This window comes from Ambystoma mexicanum, chromosome 11, assembly GCF_040938575.1.
Source record: "Ambystoma mexicanum isolate Mex_15411 chromosome 11, UKY_AmexF1_1, whole genome shotgun sequence".
In the NCBI taxonomy this organism is placed as follows: domain Eukaryota; kingdom Metazoa; phylum Chordata; class Amphibia; order Caudata; family Ambystomatidae; genus Ambystoma; species Ambystoma mexicanum.
In genome coordinates, this window is record NC_090934.1 from 987,580,483 (window position 1) to 987,601,957 (window position 21,475).

Consider the following 21,475-nt stretch of genomic DNA (forward strand, 5'->3'; position numbering starts at 1 on the left):
CATGCCCAGCTCCACTGGCTCCCCGTACCCCAAAGAATTGCCTTCAAAAGCTTCTAGATGGATTTCAAAAGCCATACACCTCAAAACCTCACCTTACCCTCACAACAAACTCAAACCCCACACAATCAACAGTCAAGCAAGTCAGCATCTCCTACACGTTCCACTCTGCAAACTAACACGTGCACGGAACACCCTACCTCTTCAAATCCGCACTACACCCTCCATCACCACGTTCAGAAAGGGCCTCCAAACATACCTGTTCCCCCACACATAACCCTCACCCTCTATCTCCCCTGCTGCCACTTTTCTATCCTAATCGTTCTATCCTATCCTGAAAACATTTTGGGCCTGATTCACAGGTTGTATTTCAATGGGATTGCACCATTATAAAACACTTCTATGAATTAGGCCCTTTGTATCTTTTCTTACATTATTTTATTTAAGCACTTGGTGAGCAACCTATAACACACATTCCCCCATCTGGGGGTGGGGGTACAATGGCACAATCTCCCCCTGCTTGTTACCAAAACAAAATCCACGCATTTCTTAAAAACAAGACCATTTTGCTGGTTCGCTTCAGTGCAGACTGCCTCACTAAGGTGCTCCTGATAGGCCGACCAGATATCTTTGGGCTGACACCCAGCGGGCAATAAAGTCATATGTAACTCCTCCCTTTCATTAGCCCATAGAACATCTGCATGCCACATTTCCACTGTGGGCGGTGTCCTCTGCGTCCATCTCATCAATATTCGTCTCTTTGCAAGAAGTAGTCCCAGATTCAAGAATCTGCACCTCGTTACTAGGTGTACTAGGTCTGCTTCTTCTGCGCGGCATCTGGGGCAGACCCTCTCACATTCTACATTAAAATGCATGAGGTGATACTTGGAATAAAGTGAAATGTCCCTAATTAGTCCACAGATGACCTTCAAGTGAGGGTCTGAAATCATCTCTCCCAAATCCTGACTCCATTTATCCCTCACCCTCTCAGTGCGAGGTATTACACTCGGCCGCGCTAATTTGTAGAGTGTGGAAATGCTTTTTTTTGTCATCCGCGTTGTTCACCATGTAAGATGTACATGTGTGCGGTTCCTCTGGAAAGTGGGGCCAGTGTGATTTAAATGCTCCATGCATGCGCCGGTGATATAATGGTTGCAGCAGCCATCACCAATTTTACCCTTAATGTCTTCCCACTCGGGAAGATAGGTCAGGGGCAACACGCTCGCCTTGGAAGTAGGACGGCACGTAGCAACACAGATTCGGTCCTAGAGTCAGTGCTTAGAAACCTCTGTGTATACAAGTCATTGCATTATGAATAACCAATTATACATATATACATACACTCTATGAATCGGCCCCCTTGATACATGTCTCCTAGCACCTGTATATCCGTCGATTGCCATGCTCTTTTAGTCAGGTTATCAATGGTGGGGGAGATCGGAGTACATCGAACAGATTAGAGTGCATGGAACGAATTCGAGAGCATGGAACGGGTTGGAGTGCATGAAACAGATTGGAGTGCGTGGAACGGATTGGAGTGCGTGGAACGGATTGGAGTCCATGGAACAGATTGGAGCGCATAGAATTACGCGACATACATGGAATGGTTTAGAGTGCATAGAACGTTTGAAAGAGCATATAAACCATCATGTCACATCACCACGCTTACTCTCTTCTTTACACCACCACTCAACTAGAACACAGAGATACTATGACACCATTCGGTATAGCTGTTCTCATACCAACATCCCCCTCATCCTCCCCATCACTCTAACTAAACACTGCTGGTTAAACACCCTCCAACCTGGCGTTCTCCTCAGGCCTAACGCAGCCAGAATCGGTCTGGATAAACCTGCCAGAACGAACACATACTCCTGATCTCTCAACCACCACACCTAATGCTAAGAAGCAGCTACTACACGAATGCCACACCAGCTGCACACATATACGGTGCTCACACGCACCTTTGACTCTCTCTACTGACTTGAACTTCGGTTCCCGAGGGCGTTCAACCTACCAGCGCCTTCAGACTATACTAATGGTACATAAGGCGCTATATAAATGCAAAGTAACATAACATAATATATAGCCGGTATACCCCACAGAGGTGCATTTGTCTCATATGGTATGCTGCCACCCTGTAACCGAAGTAGCCTCTTCCACGCTAGTGTCGTAACTCCCTCCGGGTTTATTGGGCCAGCAGGCGATAATTACCATCCAGCAGCCACGTTTTCAGCATGCTCGCTCCCAGTGCCCTCTGCGACAGCCAGTTTGTCATACGGCGGCTGATCAGTCCTTCTTTACCAGTACGTAGTGTAATATACTTGTGAAACTATGTAATACAGCTGAAATTCGGGCTGCAATACCAGTGGCGTTGTATGCGAGTGCCAGGGATTCCCACTTCATTCTGACATGGAGCCACTTTGCTCTTGCAGCAGCTTGGACACCATGTACCAGAGGGAGGAGAAAATGCCACTGTCCGATTGATTGAAGATATTGCTTGCGAATCAGAGTATTTGAAGATGTCGCAGAAAGGTAATTTGACTGCTTGGTCCGTCGTGATAGTCCCTCCTTTCCACGATCAGGCAAAGTCATTGGTGTCCAATGAACTCAGTGCTTATCATATTAAATTCCCCAATGAGCTCATGGTCTGGCCACATTGGGATACATGTATAGAAGTTTTGGCAGCACTATCAACGGGTTTCCCCACCAAGCTGAATCACCGGGGACAGCAATCCATTTGTATGCACTCTCGCAAATGGGTTCGTAGACAGCAACCTAACCCAGGATACAAAGTTTGGCCCAAAACTTTAGTTAACCATCACCTGGAGTAGAAAGGGCCAAGATACGGTATCAAATGCTTTCTGCATGTCCAGCGAGATTGCCATAGGTTGCGCTCCAGGTTCCACTTGGGAAATGACATTGTACAATCTGGTCAAGTCCAAGGCTGTTAATCTCCCAGGGATGAATCCGGATTGGTCCGGGTGTATCACATGTGCCTTCACTGGTGTTACCCGAGTTGCTATGGCCTTTGCGACAATGCTGGCATCTACTATTATAAGCGAGAGAGGCTGATATGATCCGTCTTCCTCAGCTGGTTTATCCGGCTTCAGCAGAAGTATTATCACTGCTTCCCGCAGCGTGTCTGGGAGGGAACCTCGCTGCAGTGCTTCCTCCCATAGTTGTAGTAAGTATGGGGAAAGTATTTCCCGATATTCCCTGGCAATCAGAGCCGGGTGCTTTGCCTCTCCGTAGGTCTAAGATTGCCACGTTAATCTCTTCTAGCTTCAGTGGGGTCTCTAGGGCCTTGCTTGCCTCTCTAGACAGCATCAACGTTCGAATCTCGTTTTAATATTGTACTATGTCTGCCTGCGTGGTGCTGCCCTTTGGTTGGTGCAGGTTCTGGTAGTATAACAAACAGGGCTTGTTTATGTCCACATTCGAATACGCCAAAGTAGCATCCTCAGACTGCATGTAGGGTGTGTTCTCGTTTCCCACCTCTGCCTTAACTAATCGGGCCAACACAAGGCCCAGCCTATCCGCTTTCCTCTATTTCCTTGCCAGTATTGCCTTGCTCAAGAAGGTTAATTCCCACTGCGCTGTTTTGCGTACGCTATGCAGTTCTGTTTTTATATCTGCCTGCAGCCCAAGCGAAGGCCTGTGCTTATATGTACATTTTAGACCCTGCAGCTTGGCTTCTATCGTATCCAAATCAATCCCGATGGCTTACAGCACCCACACTCCGTGGACGTGGCTTTCCCCCTTATGTACACCTTAAATGCCTATTAACAAGGGGGGTCCTGGGAGTCCCTCTGCCAGACATTAGTCCTGGTTGCGAGAGACTTACCCAGAGTATTTAGCTCACTATCTTTCACAGAGAAGAAATATCCCAAACATATCAGTCTTTGTCCTGCCCTGGGGCAGTCCAGTACCGAAATGCTAGGCAATTTTCCTCTGAACAAGAGTACCAACAGAAACCCCAGACACGTGTTTCGGTCTGGTTGGACCTCATCAGTAGGGTGGATCTGTGCCTCTCTAAGAATAGTGAGCAAGGGGTCCACGTCTGGATTCCCCTAGTAACTTAGGGTGAGACCCAAAGTTACTTGCATATGCAAATTAACAAGGGGGGTCCTGGGAGTCCCTCTGCCAGACATTAGTCCTGGTTGCGAGAGACTTACCCAGAGTCTTTAGCTCACTATCTTTCACAGAGAAGAAATATCCCAAACATATCAGTCTTTGTCCTGCCCTGGGGCAGTCCAGTACCGAAATGCTAGGCAATTCTCCTCTGAACAAGAGTGCCAACAGAAACCCCAGACACGTGTTTCGGTCTGGTTGGACCTCATCAGTAGGGTGGATCTGTGCCTCTCTAAGAATAGTGAGCAAGGGGTCCACGTCTGGATTCCCCTAGTAACTTAGGGTGAGACCCAAAGTTACTTGCATATGCCCCAGGGCAGGACAAAGACTTACATGTTTGGGATATTTCTTCTTTGTGAAAGATAGTGAGCTAAAGACTCTGGGTAAGTCTCTCGTAACCAGGACTAATGTCTGGCAGAGCGACTCCCAGGACCCCCCTTGTTAATCTGCATATTTAAGTAACTTTGGGTCTGACCCTAAGTTACTAGGGGAATCCAGGCGTGGACCCCTTGCTCACTATTCTTAGAGAGGCACAGATCCACCCTACTGATGAGGTCCAACCAGACCGAAACACGTGTCTGGGGTTTCTGTTGGTACTCTTGTTCAGAGGAGAATTGCCTAGCATTTCGGTGCTGGACTGCCCCAGGGCAGGACAAAGACTGATATGTTTGGGATATTTCTTCTTTGTGAAAGATAGTGAGCTAAAGACTCTGGGTAAGTCTCTCGTAACCAGGACTAATGTCTGGCAGAGCGACGCCCAGGACCCCCCTTGTTAATCTGCATATTTAAGTAACTTTGGGTCTGATCCTAAGTTACTAGGGGAATCTAGGCGTGGACCCCTTGCTCACTATTCTTAGAGAGGCACAGATCCACCCTACTGATGAGGTCCAACCAGACCGAAACACGTGTCTGGGGTTTCTGTTGGTACTCTTGTTCAGAGGAGAATTGCCTAGCATTTCGGTGCTGGACTGCCCCAGGGCAGGACAAAGACTGATATGTTTGGGAAATTTCTTCTTTGTGAAAGATAGTGAGCTAAAGACTCTGGGTAAGTCTCTCGTAACCAGGACTAATGTCTGGCAGAGCGACTCCCAGGACCCCCCTTGTTAATCTGCACCTTAAATGCCTGCAACAGCGACACTATCCAGGTGACTGACCTCACATTAAATGGGGCGAGGCTCCACTCTGTTGTGCCGGTGCACCCAAGACACCCCTCTCCCACGACAGGATCCCACAGTCGCGCCAGCCGCTGGCGCCTGGATCCACGGGGCTGCCAACGAGCCGATCCTCTGGACCGCTGCACACTCCTCCCATCTTTGTGGCTAAAGCCGCGTGTGCTGTCTGGCCCTCTGCTGTGGCACAGTCACCAACCAATATCTTAGGGACCCGGGTCACTGCACTCTCAGTTTTTGGCACGTCTGCTCACGTGCTGCTGGTGGCTATTCCCCAAGCACCCGCAAGCACTTGAGATGTGATGCTAACGGTCCCCCGCAGTGGGTATATAGGCTTGTTGCTCAGATGAAAGCTGCCATCTTGCGTGGCAGCTCCACGGCGCCCCAAACATTTTGTATCTTGTTTCACCTCCCGCCTTTTAAACCTTTGAATCTTGCAAGGCGCTCCAATTTCCTCTTGGTTGGGCCAGCAGTGGACAAGCATTCTAATGAATAAAGAAATAAAGCCACATGACTTAATATTGTAGGTGCTTTTGGTAGCAGCCACGTTGCCATGTACATTCACTGACAATCGAAAGGATGTTCCACAATCATAAGATGCGGCACACAAGGAACCGTGGTCTGTAATGCAAACCCCCATGTAACACAACTTGCTCAATGCCCGCAAGCTCTGTGAGTGTTTATTGTCCCCGGTCACCTCCGTCCACTGAAGTATCACCAGACTTGGAGCTCTTCATAACTCACTGGAACTCCCCTCTCCATTGTCCCTTCCCAACTCCAAGATTGCAAAGACCTCACATTCTTTTTGGTAAAAGGTGGAAGCAATAGGTTGCTGCATGGCTGCCTACTCTATATTTTAGGGTCACCGCTGTGATTTAGGGGGTCTAGAGTTCCAATGGTTAGTCCCTGGTCATTTTCCCATTCTAAGGATGTTTCTGCTGAAGTCACATGGCTTCCCACAGGGCTAGTGGCATGGGGAGTTCTCTTAGGGAGGCGTTTGTACCATGACGTAAAAGAGGTTACTCTTGACTGAGCATAGAATATAGGGCCCTGCTGTCTATAAAACATGTAAATAATTCTGCCAAGAGACCCAAACTAATAATTATGCCGACATGACAAGAATGCATGACCCACTACTTAAGGAAGACAACAAACACATTAAAGGATCATTGTTGGCGATCATTTATTTTAAAGTGTGTAATATATATATATATTATGACTTACCTAACACGGGAACCAGAAAATGTATCCAACTTTTCATCACTTTGCCTGCACACAAGACAATATATGTTAAGACATTGGATGTATAGCAGCATTTGATTGAAGTAGATGTTTTATCTGTAAATGTTTCCCTAACATTATAGATATCTATAGGAACATTGCACCGAGTCATGTGCCATACATTTGAAAGTGTGAACAGGCACAAACAAACAATCCACAAACATTAGCACTTTTGATATTTTGCGACATGCTCAGGCATTCTTAGATAACAAATTGACAAGAAAAGAGCTTCAGGTATCACAAATGCCCCAGGACTCTAATTCTCCAATATCCTCCAAATACACTATCCAAACTCAATATCCAATGGGCAGGGGAGTTGCTAGGTCTGGAAAAGACCCGGGGCTAAACTGATGTCAGAACTGTTGGGACTGGGGGCTAGCTAGTCTTTTGGCTGTAGCTCCTGAGATTCTATCCGGGGCTACAACCAAAAGATCAGGGGCTATAGCCCCCTTAGCCCCCCCCTAGCAACGCCTCTGCCAATGGGGAGCAATGCTAAGCATCACACATTCAGCAATGTAAGCGCCGAGTGCTGAATGTGGGACATCATCATTCATACATGTCTTCATCTGTTAAGCCTCAACATTCTTTCAAACTCAAGGACTGCTCTTATTGGAGTGGAGGAAATTGGAGTGGGACCTCGCAACCTGAGTGTTCTTTATGGTTTGCTCTTATTAGAGTGGAGGGAGTTCGAGTGGGACCTCAAAACCTGGGTATTCTTTATGAATTCCTCTTATTGAAATGGAGGGAACTGGAGTGCAACCTCACAACCTGAGTGTTCTTTATGGATTTCTCTTATTGGAGTGGAGAGAAGTGAAGTGGGACCTCACATCTTGAGTGTTCTTAATAGATTTCTTTTGAGGGATTTGGAGTGGGACCTCACAACTTGAGTGTTCTTTATAGAATGGCCTTATTGGAATGGAGGGAATTGGATTGGGACCTCACAACCTGAGTGTTCTTTATGGATTTCTCTCATTCAAGTGGAGGGAGTTGGAGTGGGTCCTCACAACCTGAGTGTTCTTTATGGATTTCTCTTATTGGAGTGGAGAGAAGTGAAGTGGGACCTCACATCTTGAGTGTTCTTAATAGATTTCTTTTGAGGGATTTGGAGTGGGACCTCACAACTTGAGTGTTCTTTATAGAATGGCCTTATTGGAATGGAGGGAATTGGATTGGGACCTCACAACCTGAGTGTTCTTTATGGATTTCTCTTATTCAAGTGGAGGGAGTTGGAGTGGGACCTCACAACCTGAGTGTTCTTTATGGATTTCTCTTATTGGAGTGGAGAGAAGTGAAGTGGGACCTCACATCTTGAGTGTTCTTAATAGATTTCTTTTGAGGGATTTGGAGTGGGACCTCGCAACCTGAGTGTTCTTTATGGTTTGCTCTTATTAGAGTGGAGGGAGTTCGAGTGGGACCTCAAAACCTGGGTATTCTTTATGAATTCCTCTTATTGAAATGGAGGGAACTGGAGTGCAACCTCACAACCTGAGTGTTCTTTATGGATTTCTCTTATTGGAGTGGAGAGAAGTGAAGTGGGACCTCACATCTTGAGTGTTCTTAATAGATTTCTTTTGAGGGATTTGGAGTGGGACCTCACAACTTGAGTGTTCTTTATAGAATGGCCTTATTGGAATGGAGGGAATTGGATTGGGACCTCACAACCTGAGTGTTCTTTATGGATTTCTCTCATTCAAGTGGAGGGAGTTGGAGTGGGTCCTCACAACCTGAGTGTTCTTTATGGATTTCTCTTATTGGAGTGGAGAGAAGTGAAGTGGGACCTCACATCTTGAGTGTTCTTAATAGATTTCTTTTGAGGGATTTGGAGTGGGACCTCACAACTTGAGTGTTCTTTATAGAATGGCCTTATTGGAATGGAGGGAATTGGATTGGGACCTCACAACCTGAGTGTTCTTTATGGATTTCTCTTATTCAAGTGGAGGGAGTTGGAGTGGGACCTCACAACCTGAGTGTTCTTTATGGATTTCTCTTATTGGAGTGGAGAGAAGTGAAGTGGGACCTCACATCTTGAGTGTTCTTAATAGATTTCTTTTGAGGGATTTGGAGTGGGACCTCACAACTTGAGTGTTCTTTATAGAATGGCCTTATTGGAATGGAGGGAATTGGATTGGGACCTCACAACCTGAGTGTTCTTTATGGATTTCTCTTATTCAAGTGGAGGGAGTTGGAGTGGGACCTCACAACCTGAGTGTTCTTTATGGATTTCTCTTATTCAAGTGGAGGGAGTTGGAGTGGGACCTCGCAAATTGAGTGTTCTTTATGGATTGCTCTTATTGGAGTGGAGGGAACTGGAGTGGGACCTTATAACCTGAGTGTTCTTTATGGATATCTCTTGATGGAGTGGAGTGAATTGGAGTGGCACCTCACATCCTGAGCATTCTTTTTGGATTACTCTTATTCAACTGGAGGGAGTTCGAGTGGGACCTCGCAAAATGAGTGTTCTTTATGGATTTCTCTCATTCAACTGGAAGGAGTTGGACTAGGACCTCACAACCTGAGCCTTCTTTATGGATTTCTCTTACTGGAGTGGATGGAGTTGGAGTGGGACCTCAAAACCTGAGTATTCTTTATGAATTTCTCTTATTGAAGTGGCAGGAACTGGGGTGGGACCTCACAACCTGAGTGTTCCTTATGAATTCATCTTAATGGAATGGAGTGAATTTGAGTGGGGCCTCACAATCTGAGTGTTCTTTATGGATTCATCTTAATGGGTTTTAGGGAGTTGGAGTGGGACCTTGCAACTTGAGTTTTCTTTGTTGAATTCTCTTATTGATTAATGCCTTTCTCCTACTGCAACATGTTTAATGACTTGGGGCCGTACTGGGTATAGTTTGCACCCTTGCAAAAAAAAGATCATATGCATTTTGTTATCATATCTGCTGTTTGCTTAAAAGGGAAAGAAGCAAACCTGTTGCGCATCACTCCAGGTTAGAAAAAAGGCAACATTCCGAGTTTGGTGGTAAATCTGCTGAATTTCTGCCAAAATCGGTTACCGTTATTGCTACTTGGTCCTGTGGGTTTACCACAGATTAGAATTGGTGGTAGGGAAGTTTTAGTCAATACAAAAGAGGTAAGGTGTGCACCACCTTAAAAGATTAAATATACACTAACTAGTGTTCAAATCACATGTGATATAAGCGTGTAGAGAGCACTACCGTGGAATTACCTCAGGCACGAGGGCAAAAAAAGACCAATCTGCAATGATAAACAAAGAGTGGCTACAGGGCGGTGTGTGTCTGCATTTTTGGAGTCCATAGGACTCCATGGGTATTTTGGCAGAATTGACATGAGCAGGAATACTGTTGCGGTAATTCTGCCAATGTTTGCCGTTAAAGTGGTGGCTTCTTTCGCATGCCAACAATATCCCTCTGGACAGCTCGTCCAGCTTGTCTCGGGAGGATAGTTCAGTGGCAACATGCTCACCTTGGAAGCAAGACGACACGGAGCAACACAGGTTGATCCCTGGGTCCGTGCTTAGAAACCTCTGGGCATTAAGCGTGTTATAAATAATCTATCATATTATATCATTTACCTCCAGCATTAGGCCTGGGATTTGGCGGAGTGGTAATTTCAGTACCACCCAAAACAGTGGGGATAACAGAATTACTGCCACTTTTTTATCGCTCTGCAAACCCGGAATGTGTCCCAAAGTATGATGCCCTTGGGAAACTGAGCAAAATGGTTAGCCTGTTTTTACTGCATGCATGAACGGGTGAAACAAACCGACTGATCATAATTTGGATTGAGCCATCTAACGTAAACATTTTTTATAACAGTAAGAACATTTAGCAAACTGTAATGGGGAAAAAAATATATGCTTTGAATTCCTCTGGACTGGTCTACGAGTCCTCTGGTTGAGAGTCTTTTTTTGCGCCCATATTGTCCCACCCACCCCTGAAAGGTGCGCCATGAAGGAACCCATTACCGTTGGAAACAACAATCCACGGTCTAGGGTCTAAAGGGTGGTAAGAAAAGGCTGTCCATGGAAATTCCAGGCCGAGAAGGCTACATACGCCTCCCTCTCCTGGTTCCTTTCGGGAGGTCCCCCACGCATCTCTCTCAGCTGGACGGCGCCGCCACTGCTGATTCCACCCGCTCCCACTGCTGATTCCACCCGCTCCCACTGCTGATTCCACCCGCTCCCACTGCCTTCACCTGCTGCGGGCTCCGGCCTCCGGCTGCCTCCGTCTGGCAGTCTGGACACAGCAACCACAGTAGCTCGATGCACAGCACATTGCGCTTTTGTGCATGACCTTTTGTGGCTTGAGTTTCCAGGGTTGCGGTATCTAGACCACAAACGAAATATACACCGTGGAAGGAGCAAAAATCACTCTTCCCAAAGCATCTTTATAACATTAGTTTTGAAGTATTTTCTCCATTTGAGCTTCCGCTGCCCAACCATGCTTTCTAATCCCACCTGATGAAGCTCCATCGCAGGGTGGTGTACCGATGCGAATTCTTGGCATCGAATAAAACCACGACTCCATCCGAGGTTGTTGTTGCCCATGCACCCTTATTGAAAATGGCCCTTAAAATGGAGACGTCTTGTTTTGGAGAATACTTGAAGCTACAATGATTGCTTGAATAGGGAAGTCTTAATCTGAGGGCCTAATTACTTTTACTGTCGTTGTTCCACTGTCTTGTGGACCTCTTGTAGAAAAATCTAGAACCCGAGACAAGGGCCCCTAATTACGACTGACTGTGGCAGTCCTTTCACAGCTGTACTCGGCAGCCCCTTAAGTCCTCCTTACATGCAGCTGCTCGACGGATGTCAAGAAAGAGGACGTGTAATCACATTACCCCAACTTTGACGTTCCGGGTACCTAGGCATCTCAGACCCTGTTTACGTTGGGCTGTATTGCATGTAAGCCGATTGTCCTAACCCAGCCACCGTACATGGCAGAGAATTTCCAAGCAACCCTTTTCTTTTACGCTAGCAGCCAGATTTTGTAATCCGCTACTCGTGTCTCTATATTTTGAACCCTCTTTGCTCTTTTTCCATAAGCGTCTTCAAAAGTACCTGTTTCACAAATAACTTCTCTTCCCACATTAAGGGCAAGATTCATGGAATTAATGTGCGCTGAAAATTCCCGCGCAAGCGTGCCAAACCGTGCGAATCGCAGTGCAAGTCCTAAAATCGCAGTGCAAGTGTGAAAACCGAGAAAAATCTGCGCACGCCGGCGCACAGGTCATCTAACGGCGTGCGCTACGGCCACAGCGAAAGCGCACATAGCGCGGCGCACACAACAAAAGTAGGCGTAACACGGGGCGAGCCACGCGGAATGGGGAACAACGCGTGAAAATGTGGGCGTCACGGGGGAAGTACAGGAGGCAAGTGCGCGGAATGCCCACACACTCGCCTACAACACGTATTCATGAAATCGAATAGGGAAAAACAGCGCACGGGCAAAGACGCACACAGGCCTAAACACGTCCGCCACACGAAGGCAGGCGGTAGCGTCTCTGCGCATGAAAAAAATGTGCGCTAAAATGTGCGCTAACAAAAAGCACGTATATACAGCTATGATGAATGTCCCATACTGTGGCCCACTAGGACAAATGACGTGCAAAGGGGTACGCGACAAACAACGACACCCGCTGTGTCAAAAATAGCGTGTGCGTGTATTTCGGGGGTGCGCAGGAAGTTTCACACGCGATTGGCCTGGGTACGTGTATTTCAGGGGTGCGCGGGAAGTTTTACATGCGATTGGGCCTGGGCGAGCGGGGTACGTGTATTTCAGGGGCTTGCGGGAAGGTTCACACGTGATTGGGCCTGGTCGAGCAGGGTACGTGTATTTCAGGGGTGCGTGGGAAGTTCCACACGCGATAGGCCCTGTGCAAGTGGGGTGCCTGTATTTCTGGGGTTTGCGTGAAGTTTCACACGCGATAGGCCTGGGTAAGTGTAAATCTGGGGTTCGCGGGAAGTTTCACACGCGATTGGCCTGGGTACGTGTATTTCAGGGGTGCGCGGGAAGTATTACACGCGATTAGGCATGGGCGAGCAGGGTACGTGTATTTCAGGGGTGCGCAGGAAGTTCCACACGCGATAGGCCCTGTGCGAGTGGGGTGCGTGTATTTCTGGGGTTCGTGGGAAGTTTCACACGCGATTGACCTGGGTATGTGTAAATCTGGGGTTCGCGGGAAGTTTCACATGCGATAGGCCTTGGGCGAGCGGGCTATGTGTATTTCAGGGGCTCGCGGGAAGTTTTACACGCGCCTGGGCCCTTTCCTCCAATTACACGAGCTGACACTCGGACGTGAAGTTTCTGGACGTGCACGATGAACATGCACCCGTGTTCTGGGAAACGGCCGCGCGCGTCATGTCACAGACGCGCTTATGCTCTAAGGGCCTTTGGTCCTATGAAATTGCATATGTGTGCTGATGCGCTTACGCGCTAAGGGCCTTTCCTCGAATTACATGCTGACATGCAATTTTTTCACGTGCCAAATCACTCTGTATCAAGCTGGCCACGCGAAAACACACGGAAGACCACGCTCCTGCCCAAAAGGCCGAATCACTGCCCCATAGAGCCCCGAGCATGCTCCCACCTGCCGTCTGCTGCTGCCTGCCTGCTGCTGACGTGCCCTGCTATTTGGTGCCTGCAGATCAGCCATCTGCAGGGGTCCAGTTGCTGTGTCCACCCCTGCTGGAACAGAAGACTCCCGACTGGGATACCATCGCTCCACAGTCCAGCCCCAGGACCCAGTTGCCCACCCAAACCTGCCTCGGGGGTCGCCATGTCGGGGAAAACACCATCTGAGACCACTGGCGACCCCCAGCCAGAGGGGCAGAGAGCCAATAGCTTCAGTCAGAATGAAGTTAGTGTCCTGGTGGAGCTTGTCCTGGGGCATTATGATGCCCTCTTCGGATCATCACGCGCCGACAAGGAAGGACGGGACAGGATCTGGGACGACTTTGTGGTTGCCATCAACGCGGAGGGGGTGGCAACCCGCAACATCAAGCAAGTCAAGAAGCACTGGGAGGACTTGAGGTCCAGGACCCTCATAAAGGCCCGGCGCCTCGTGGAGGGGAGCCGGGGCAGCATGAGTACCATCCAGATGAGGGTCCTGGAACGCATACGCCCAGCGCTCCACGCCCAGATCCTTGAGAGGCAGACCCGTCTGGAGTTGAGGGGTAAGTGGCCAAGCATAGCTGTGTGAGACTGGGCATGTTGCAGTGTGCTGGTTGTCCGATACGTGCCTGTATGTGTGACATAGGGCATGTACGTATGTGTGTGTGCAGGGACATCATGGGCATGCATGTGAGACCAGTAATGTGTGAACCACATGGTTGGTGCATATGTTTAAATGCAACATGGGGAGCTCTATGCGGAATGGACACATGAAAGCATGCCAGTCTCTGTTCCTGGACATGGGTGGGGGTGAGGGATGGGTGCTGATGCCATGTACATGTATGGTGTCCATGTCTGTGTGTCTGACCTGCGTGTCTGTGACTTTTAAATGGCATGGATGCATGACACATGTCTGTGACAATGTTCAGATTCACTGATGCAGCCTACTCATCCTTGTATCCACTGTGTCTGGGGTGTACGAGGCCAGATGGATGAAACCAGGGTGAAGTGTGTGCATGTGATAGGCATGACCCATGATGCATGTGAGTTTCAAACCAGCATTGTATGTTTCAAGAGCCCCTTGGACATGTATGCTAATGTTCATAGCATGTGCCATGCCTGTTACTGCATGTGTTTTGCCTGCACTGACCCATGTGTTGTGGAGGGACATGATGGAAGTGATGTTTGACAGTGCCACTCATCTGCTATTGCTTCCTGTCTAGGGGACCATTGTACAGTACCCTGATGCATGCGTTCTATGTCTCCCTCTACACAGCGGCAAGTGATGAAGAGGGCGGAGACGGCGCTGTGGAGCAAAGCGGCGGGGATGCTCCCACCGGCCGGCGACGCAAGGCCCAGTCACCCTCCCAGAATTTACCATCGTCCGGGAGTGAGGGGACTGGTGCTGCGTCTGCCAAAACGGCTGCAGCGGAAGGGGTGGGTGAGCCCCCACAGGGGCAAGCAATGGCAGAAGACGGTGTGGAGCCATCCAGGTTGGTGGTTTCCACAGAGGAGGAGGAGGCCGCTACTGAGCCGCACATGGGGCCTGGTGGGGGTGGTACCACTCGTGCAAGTGGTGCAGTCCAGGGCCAGGGGCAGGAGGCAGCAGAGGTCACTGCAGAGGGGCCTTTGCATGTCGCTGTCCCTGATCCTGTGACTGCACCACCATGCACCAGCAGGGATGCCCCATCTCAGGCCCGTCCGCAGGGAGGGGGGATGTCCATGTCATCTGACACTCCTCTACCTGCGGACTAGGGGACCTCTGGCCGTATGGAGAAGGTCCTGATTGGTGTCACGTTGCGCACGTGTGACATTCGTGATGACGTGCATGCTTCCCGGGGGAGCACGCACGTCATCGCGAAGAGCAGCGTGCCAACCTGGCCCAGTTGGGAGTGTCCATGGTCGGGGGTTTTGTACATGTGTCGGCCACTCTGGCGACCCTCTCCTCCTCTGTGGAGACTATGCGCCAGTCATTCTCCATGCCGTCTTCTGGCCCAGATGCCACCAGGGCCCCCTGTGGACCTGCCCTGACCAACGCAGCCAGCTCGGTGGGGATCCCATCCCAACCACAGTCGGGAGTCGGAGGTCCAGCAGGGGTGGACACCACAGCAACTGGACCCCAGCAGATGGAGGATGTGCCGGCATCATCGGGCAGGGCACGTGCACGACGGTGTCGGTGGATTCCATCAGCCTGGATGCCGTCGTGCTGGCAGAGGCAGTTGCGTCGGAGGCAGCGGCAGGCTCAACGTGGGAGGCATCATGGCTCGGGGCCATCTACATCAGAGGGGCAGGCATCGGCCGGAGGGCAGGAGAACCCTGGAATGGGAGTGTCTTCCGTGTGGCAGCGGTTGGGCCAGCAGATAGGTGCGGAGCGGCGGCGGGCGGAGGAGGCACGGCTCACAATGGTCAGGGCGGAGAACTCCATGCGCAGGGCGCTGAGGCGGGCTGAGTGCCTCGAGGGAATTCGCAGGGAGTTTTAGCTGGACATGGCATTATCCCTGCGAGACCTCGGGGCCAGTGAACATGCCCGCCTCCAAGCCATTGAACAGGAGTTCGATGATGCCCTGGCCCGTGACATCAACGAGTGAGCCGTTGGACTTGCCCGCCCCCATTGTATATAGTTTTTAGAGTTAGGTTTCCTTTTCGTTTTCCTTTTATTTGTGGTCAATGGACAATGCCACACAAATTTGTATATAGTTATATTTTTAGGTAGTTTGTTAGGTAGGATTCATTTGTTTGGTTGGGATCATGGACCCTTTACATCCTTGGACAATGGATTGTAAATAGTTGGACTATGGATTGATTTCTCTTTTTCGTTTATTATGAACATGAAGCAATGGATTTCTTTTTAACATTTCCTTTGGATTTGCGTTGTTGGAGGGTGACTTTGGACTGTTTTTCTTTCTTATTTTTTTGGATTGGTTAACATTTTCATTCAATCATCTTTTTCACATGCTTTTCATTTCCTGTTTCATATTTTGGTATGCTTTCATTTCATTTTTGATTTTATGTACATAATACATTTGAATTGTTTAGTTCCATGTGTGGGATTCGCTCATTGGGTTGATGCATGTGAAAATGTGGGTTTACACAAGTAATGCCAACCAGTGTATGTGTGTGACGGACATGTGTTGATGTACATAGTTGACTTTTGGTTTGTGTCATGAGATCGGCATTTCACTGCTGGGGGGTGGGGGTGCAGGGGGACATGAGTGGGGGCCTGCTGGCAAGTGCCCCTGACTGCTGGGGGGTGGGGGTGCAGGGGGACATGAGTGGGACATGAGTGGGGGCCTGCTGGCAGGTGCCCCTGACTGCTGGGGCATGGGGGTGCAGGGGGACATGTGTGGGGGCCTGCTGGCAGGTGCCCCTGACTGATGGGGGTGGGGGTGCAGGGGGACATGAGTGGGACATGAGTGGGGGCCTGCTGGTAGGTGCCCCTGACTGATGGGGGTGGGGGTGCAGGGGGACATGAGTGGGACATGAGTGGGGGCCTGCTGGCAGGTGCCCCTCACTGCTGGGGGTGGGGGTGCTGGGAGGCATGAGTTGGTGATAATATTGCAACATGACATGTGGCTTGGCTGGGGGGCATGCCCATGGTGGATGGGCTACCTGCGGGACATGACCAGGGGTGCAGGGTAGTCCCCTGTGGTGTGGGCTGCCTGCAGGGGCTGTGGAGGGGGTAGAGGGGACACCTGGGAGGACCCACACTGCCAATTCACGTGTAGGACTCCCCGCGCACCCCTGAAATACACATACACAGGCCAATCGCGTGTGAAACTTCCCGCGCACCCCTGAAATACACGTACCCAGGCCAATCGCGTGTGAAACTTCCCGCGCACCCCTGAAATACACGTACCCAGGCCAATCGCGTGTGAAACTTCCCGCGCACCCCTGTAATACACGTACCCAGGCCAATCGCGTGTGAAACTTCCCGCGCACCCCTGAAATACACGTACCCAGGCCAATCGCGTGTGAAACTTCCAGCGCACCCCTGAAATACACGTACCCAGGCCAATCACGTGTGAAACTTCCCGCGCACCCCTGGAATACACGTACCCAGGCCAATCGCGTGTGAAACTTCCCGCGCACCCCTGTAATACACGTACCCAGGCCAATTGTGTGTGAAACTTCCCGCGCACCCCTGAAATACACGTACCCAGCCCAATCACGTGTGAAACTTCCCGCGCACCCCTGAAATACACGTACCCAGGCCAATCGCGTGTGAAACTTCACACGCACCCCCGTAATACACGTACCCCACTCGCACAGGCCCTTTCGCGTGTGAAAGTAACCACGAACCCCGTAATACACGTACCCTGCTGAAATCGCGTGTGAAACTTCCCGCGAACCCCAGTAATACACGTACCCCACTCGCACAGGCACTTTCGCGTGTGAAACTTCACGCGCACCCCAGTCATACACGTTCCCCGCTTGGCGTTTGCTGTTTGGCAGCCCTGTAAACTGGTCCAGGGTTAGCACAGCCCTTTGCGCTGAATTGGGAATTTTGATGGCTTTTCCTTGCGCGAGGGCTTTCTTGGGGGCGTAACTGGCGCTGCTGCAGGGTCTTCACTGTGCCACTGTGCGCCACGGCTGGTTTTGAAGGCTAAAATCCATGAATACGCTGTGCGCGGAAATCGATTTTAGCGCACGCGGCTGGCGCAGACATTCCCACGCGCACACTGTGCGCCAGCCGCGTTCGCCACTTTTGTGCGAAATTCTATGAATTACCCTGCAACACTGTTACTTTCTTTTTGCTGTGTGCTCCGATGATTCACACTTAGGTTGCACATAAAAAAGGAGACCTCCTTTAACGTTAGTACAACTTATTTTTACCAGAGACGAGGTGGTGATGTTAGTTCCCATTTTCGAGTTATGATATTTTAGTTATAGCGCGCCCATACACAAGTATTTTAAAGCGCAATGAGGTAAGAGAGGGGATCAAGGGAGGACAAGACAGCAATCTTACTAGGCCCAGTGACATTGAGATCGTGCAAGTGCATGGGAGAGGGAAGGGGGAAAGTACAAGGGGCAGGGGAGGAGTGGAAAGTGCTGCACACGGGATCAAAACAACAACTAGTGTAGTGTGGCCAGCAGGAGGCAAGTGCAAGAATAAAGCGCCGACAACGGTGTCTAATAAGTGCAGGTAAGGGGACTGTAGGGTTGCAGATACAGACCTAAGTGCAAGGGTTGCCAGGAGGCAGTGCGGGTATGCAGCTGGGTGGACAGGGACCTGTGCCAGGATTCTGAGGGTAGCCAGGTGCCCAGTGCAGTAATAGAGTCCTATATGACTCTATTGGGGTTTTGGAGGAATTGTCATCTTCCACCATTTATTGAGAGTAATACAGAGACAAATAAGCCATCCAAGTGCTGGAGGCTTTCCCTCCGTGCCATCCCCAAGCTCGGAATATGGCAGTGTGTTAAAAGTGATGGTTAATTCGTTACTGCCACTTTTTCTCTGCACTGACATGCTCACAACGAGGGCGAATATCTTCTGCCATATCACAATAAAGTCATGAGGTGCATTCTGGGATGGATACATTGTGGATTTGGGATGGGAAAATGAAGAGCATGTGCTCGCAGCACCCGCAGGTTTTCCCTCGTATGCTGCGGTCAGTTCAATACGTGCTTTGGCGTATAGCGCTTTATAAGTACAAATCAAATACAAAGAATACAAATATGAATAAAATCAGCAAACAATGGAACTGTACCCATCTGGTCATGCCTGGATATCCCCCACTAGAGGTTTTTGAATGGCTAGAGGTGCATAAAAGATCTGTACGAATAATGTGATTGCCCAATTTGGTAAATTTTGTTGATATGCTTGGTGTTGCGTACTGGAAAAAAAAAAATCTTTCAACACTTTATGGTAGATCTAGAAATTAGGTTTACATCACCTTCTCCTTTTCCATAATACAGTGCCCAGAATAGCCAAGGCGATGACAGTCAAACCGGCAATCGCTCCAAGAATACCTCCTACGATGGCACCTAGGAGACCGATAAGAACAGAAAATATATCAAGCTTAGCGACGACTGAGCAGTATTGGCACACCGACTGATTAAGAAAGTGGGGATGGGTTTGTTAACGTGACAAGGAAACAGTATCATTTACACAGCACTGGGCAATAGTCATTATGCTTAAAGAAACCGTCCACGCGTATCGTATCATACCTCACCCGTCGAGTTTTTGAAATGTGGTCAGTGTAGTGTCTGTGATTCTGCTCCAACCACCAGATTCCAATAAACACCATATGATCGCAGAACAAAATGTTGACATTTGTATGTTCATTACTCGTACCTACACACATGATGTTTAAGTAATACAACACCCCTACAGCATGTGAATGCTGTGAAATCTAAGAATTTGATGCGCCGTGTAGGTGTGCAGTTCCTGGAATGCCACAATGGTTCTATGTAGAAGGACCAGGCTGAACTACAGTTTAGACCTTTGTATAGACAGTGGTTGCTGATAACAACCAGGTGGCTTAAAGTTAAACAAAAGTATACTTTTCACATGATACAAACTCAGGAGTTATACTTATCTGCATTAGAAGAGTGTGACTTAATCTGAGGATATACCATAATAGAGGGTGTTTGTTGTATGTCTGATGTGATGGGTTACAAATGGGGACATATTGTTGATTCTCACATGGAAAGATGATTGATTAGTTACATTTTGCAAACTTCAAACACAACTTTGGAGACATATTGTCAGATATTCCGGAAGACCAAATAGACGCTGTGAGAGCAGTCGATCCCCAACAGGAAGACCTGTTATTGGGAAAGTCAGGAGTGGGAAGATGTGTTTCAATGATCTAAGGATGTAGACGTTCTTCATGGTTGTGGCTGGGATCTGTACAACTTACGAAAGTTATGTGTCGAGCAGTGTTCCTACAGTCTTAACTACCTTCCAGGCTATTGCACTGTACGCAAATGTTTATAGAGCATGTTCCAGGGAGTGCTCCCATGAATAAAGTATCTGTTTCGATGGAATGCATTAAGATATAATCCTGACGTACTCACAAGAACGCTCATTAACACAGAATGTAGTTAGGATTCTTTACCTGAAACCACTTCTACATTCACCAGTTGTATGCCTGTTCATTTTTACCTAATCATTACTTATACCTATATATACTGTCGATGCAAGTAACTTGGATGTATCATTCGCACTCCTGTTTTTGTACCAGTCACCTGTAATAGGTCTTATCTGTATATACCTTGTATTTAATACATGTCTGTAAATATTTACGATGTTGAAACTAAGCTTCACATATACGTGTAACTGCTGCGCCCTGTTACCTGAGGGTATGTCGCGCATTATAAATAATAAACAAACAAACAAAACAAACAAGTCAATTTGCAGCACACATCTAGCAAAATTCTTGATCTAGGGTGTTGGATGAAAGTTTGAGAATGCAATGGGGGTCATTGGCATAAATACATACCTGGCCCACATGGCTTCAGGGGATTTCAATCAGAGGTGACACATTAATATGAAAAAAGAGAAGGGAATGTGGTGAACCTTGTAGCACTTCCACACTTTTGTGCTAAAATCTGACTTTAAAGGGGCCAATACTACTTTTTGTTCATGACTGGTGAGAATAAAATGTAGAGAGCTAATAAAATGTACGGTGTAGTTCCTTGTCTGTGAGACGGAAATCATCCAACTGGGGGAGGATGATTTATAACTGATGGTTTCAAAAAAAGGGGAAGCTGGTATAGCAGGACCATCAGTACAACAACCTCCTCATCAGTGACCTATCCAACAGACCCATCCAACAGACCCATCCAACAGAGACGTAATGACAGATGTGATCCCGTGCATGGGTGACACGCCTGCCTGTACCTGGTGTAGGTTCAAGTTTCCTTTTGAAAGAGTTTGATGTTGCTAAGTCACTGCCCATTCCAGTAGTTCTGGTGGGTACGGTAGGCTGGACACTGGTTTGTGATTTGGGAATGTGCATTATACTGGCTTGTGCTTTTTTCAATAGGGGGTGACTCAGCCTGTTGGAGCTACCGAGTTGATCGTGTCTGTCCTTTGTCAGTCTGATGCAGGGCACTGACTGGGAAATGGCTATACGTTCTGTGTTTGGGGCGTGTACCTACAGGAGAGCCTAAGTTTTTGCTGTCGTTCACAAAGGGTGTGTTATGCGGAGGATCAATTGGTGCAAAAGTAGTCAGCAGTGGGCATGCATTGGTATTTCACAATACCAATTAATAGTATATGACCTATGTCTACATACATGTCAATGAGAACATACTAAGTCACTGGAAACATACACTCCTAGAGGTAGAATTGTGCTA

General features: G+C 48.6%; 1 protein-coding gene across 1 annotated transcript in view; it reads right to left on the minus strand.

Annotated features, from left to right (window-relative positions):
- The window catches only part of LOC138505094 (uncharacterized), a 717,078-nt gene that overhangs the window by 84,268 nt on the left and 611,335 nt on the right, over positions 1–21,475 (minus strand). The window contains exons 54-55 of the mRNA XM_069625408.1: positions 19,066–19,156; positions 6,525–6,569 (exon numbers count right to left, since the gene is read on the minus strand). Coding sequence (XP_069481509.1) covers positions 6,525–6,569; positions 19,066–19,156 — 136 coding nt within the window. The remainder of the gene's footprint in view (positions 1–6,524; positions 6,570–19,065; positions 19,157–21,475) is intronic.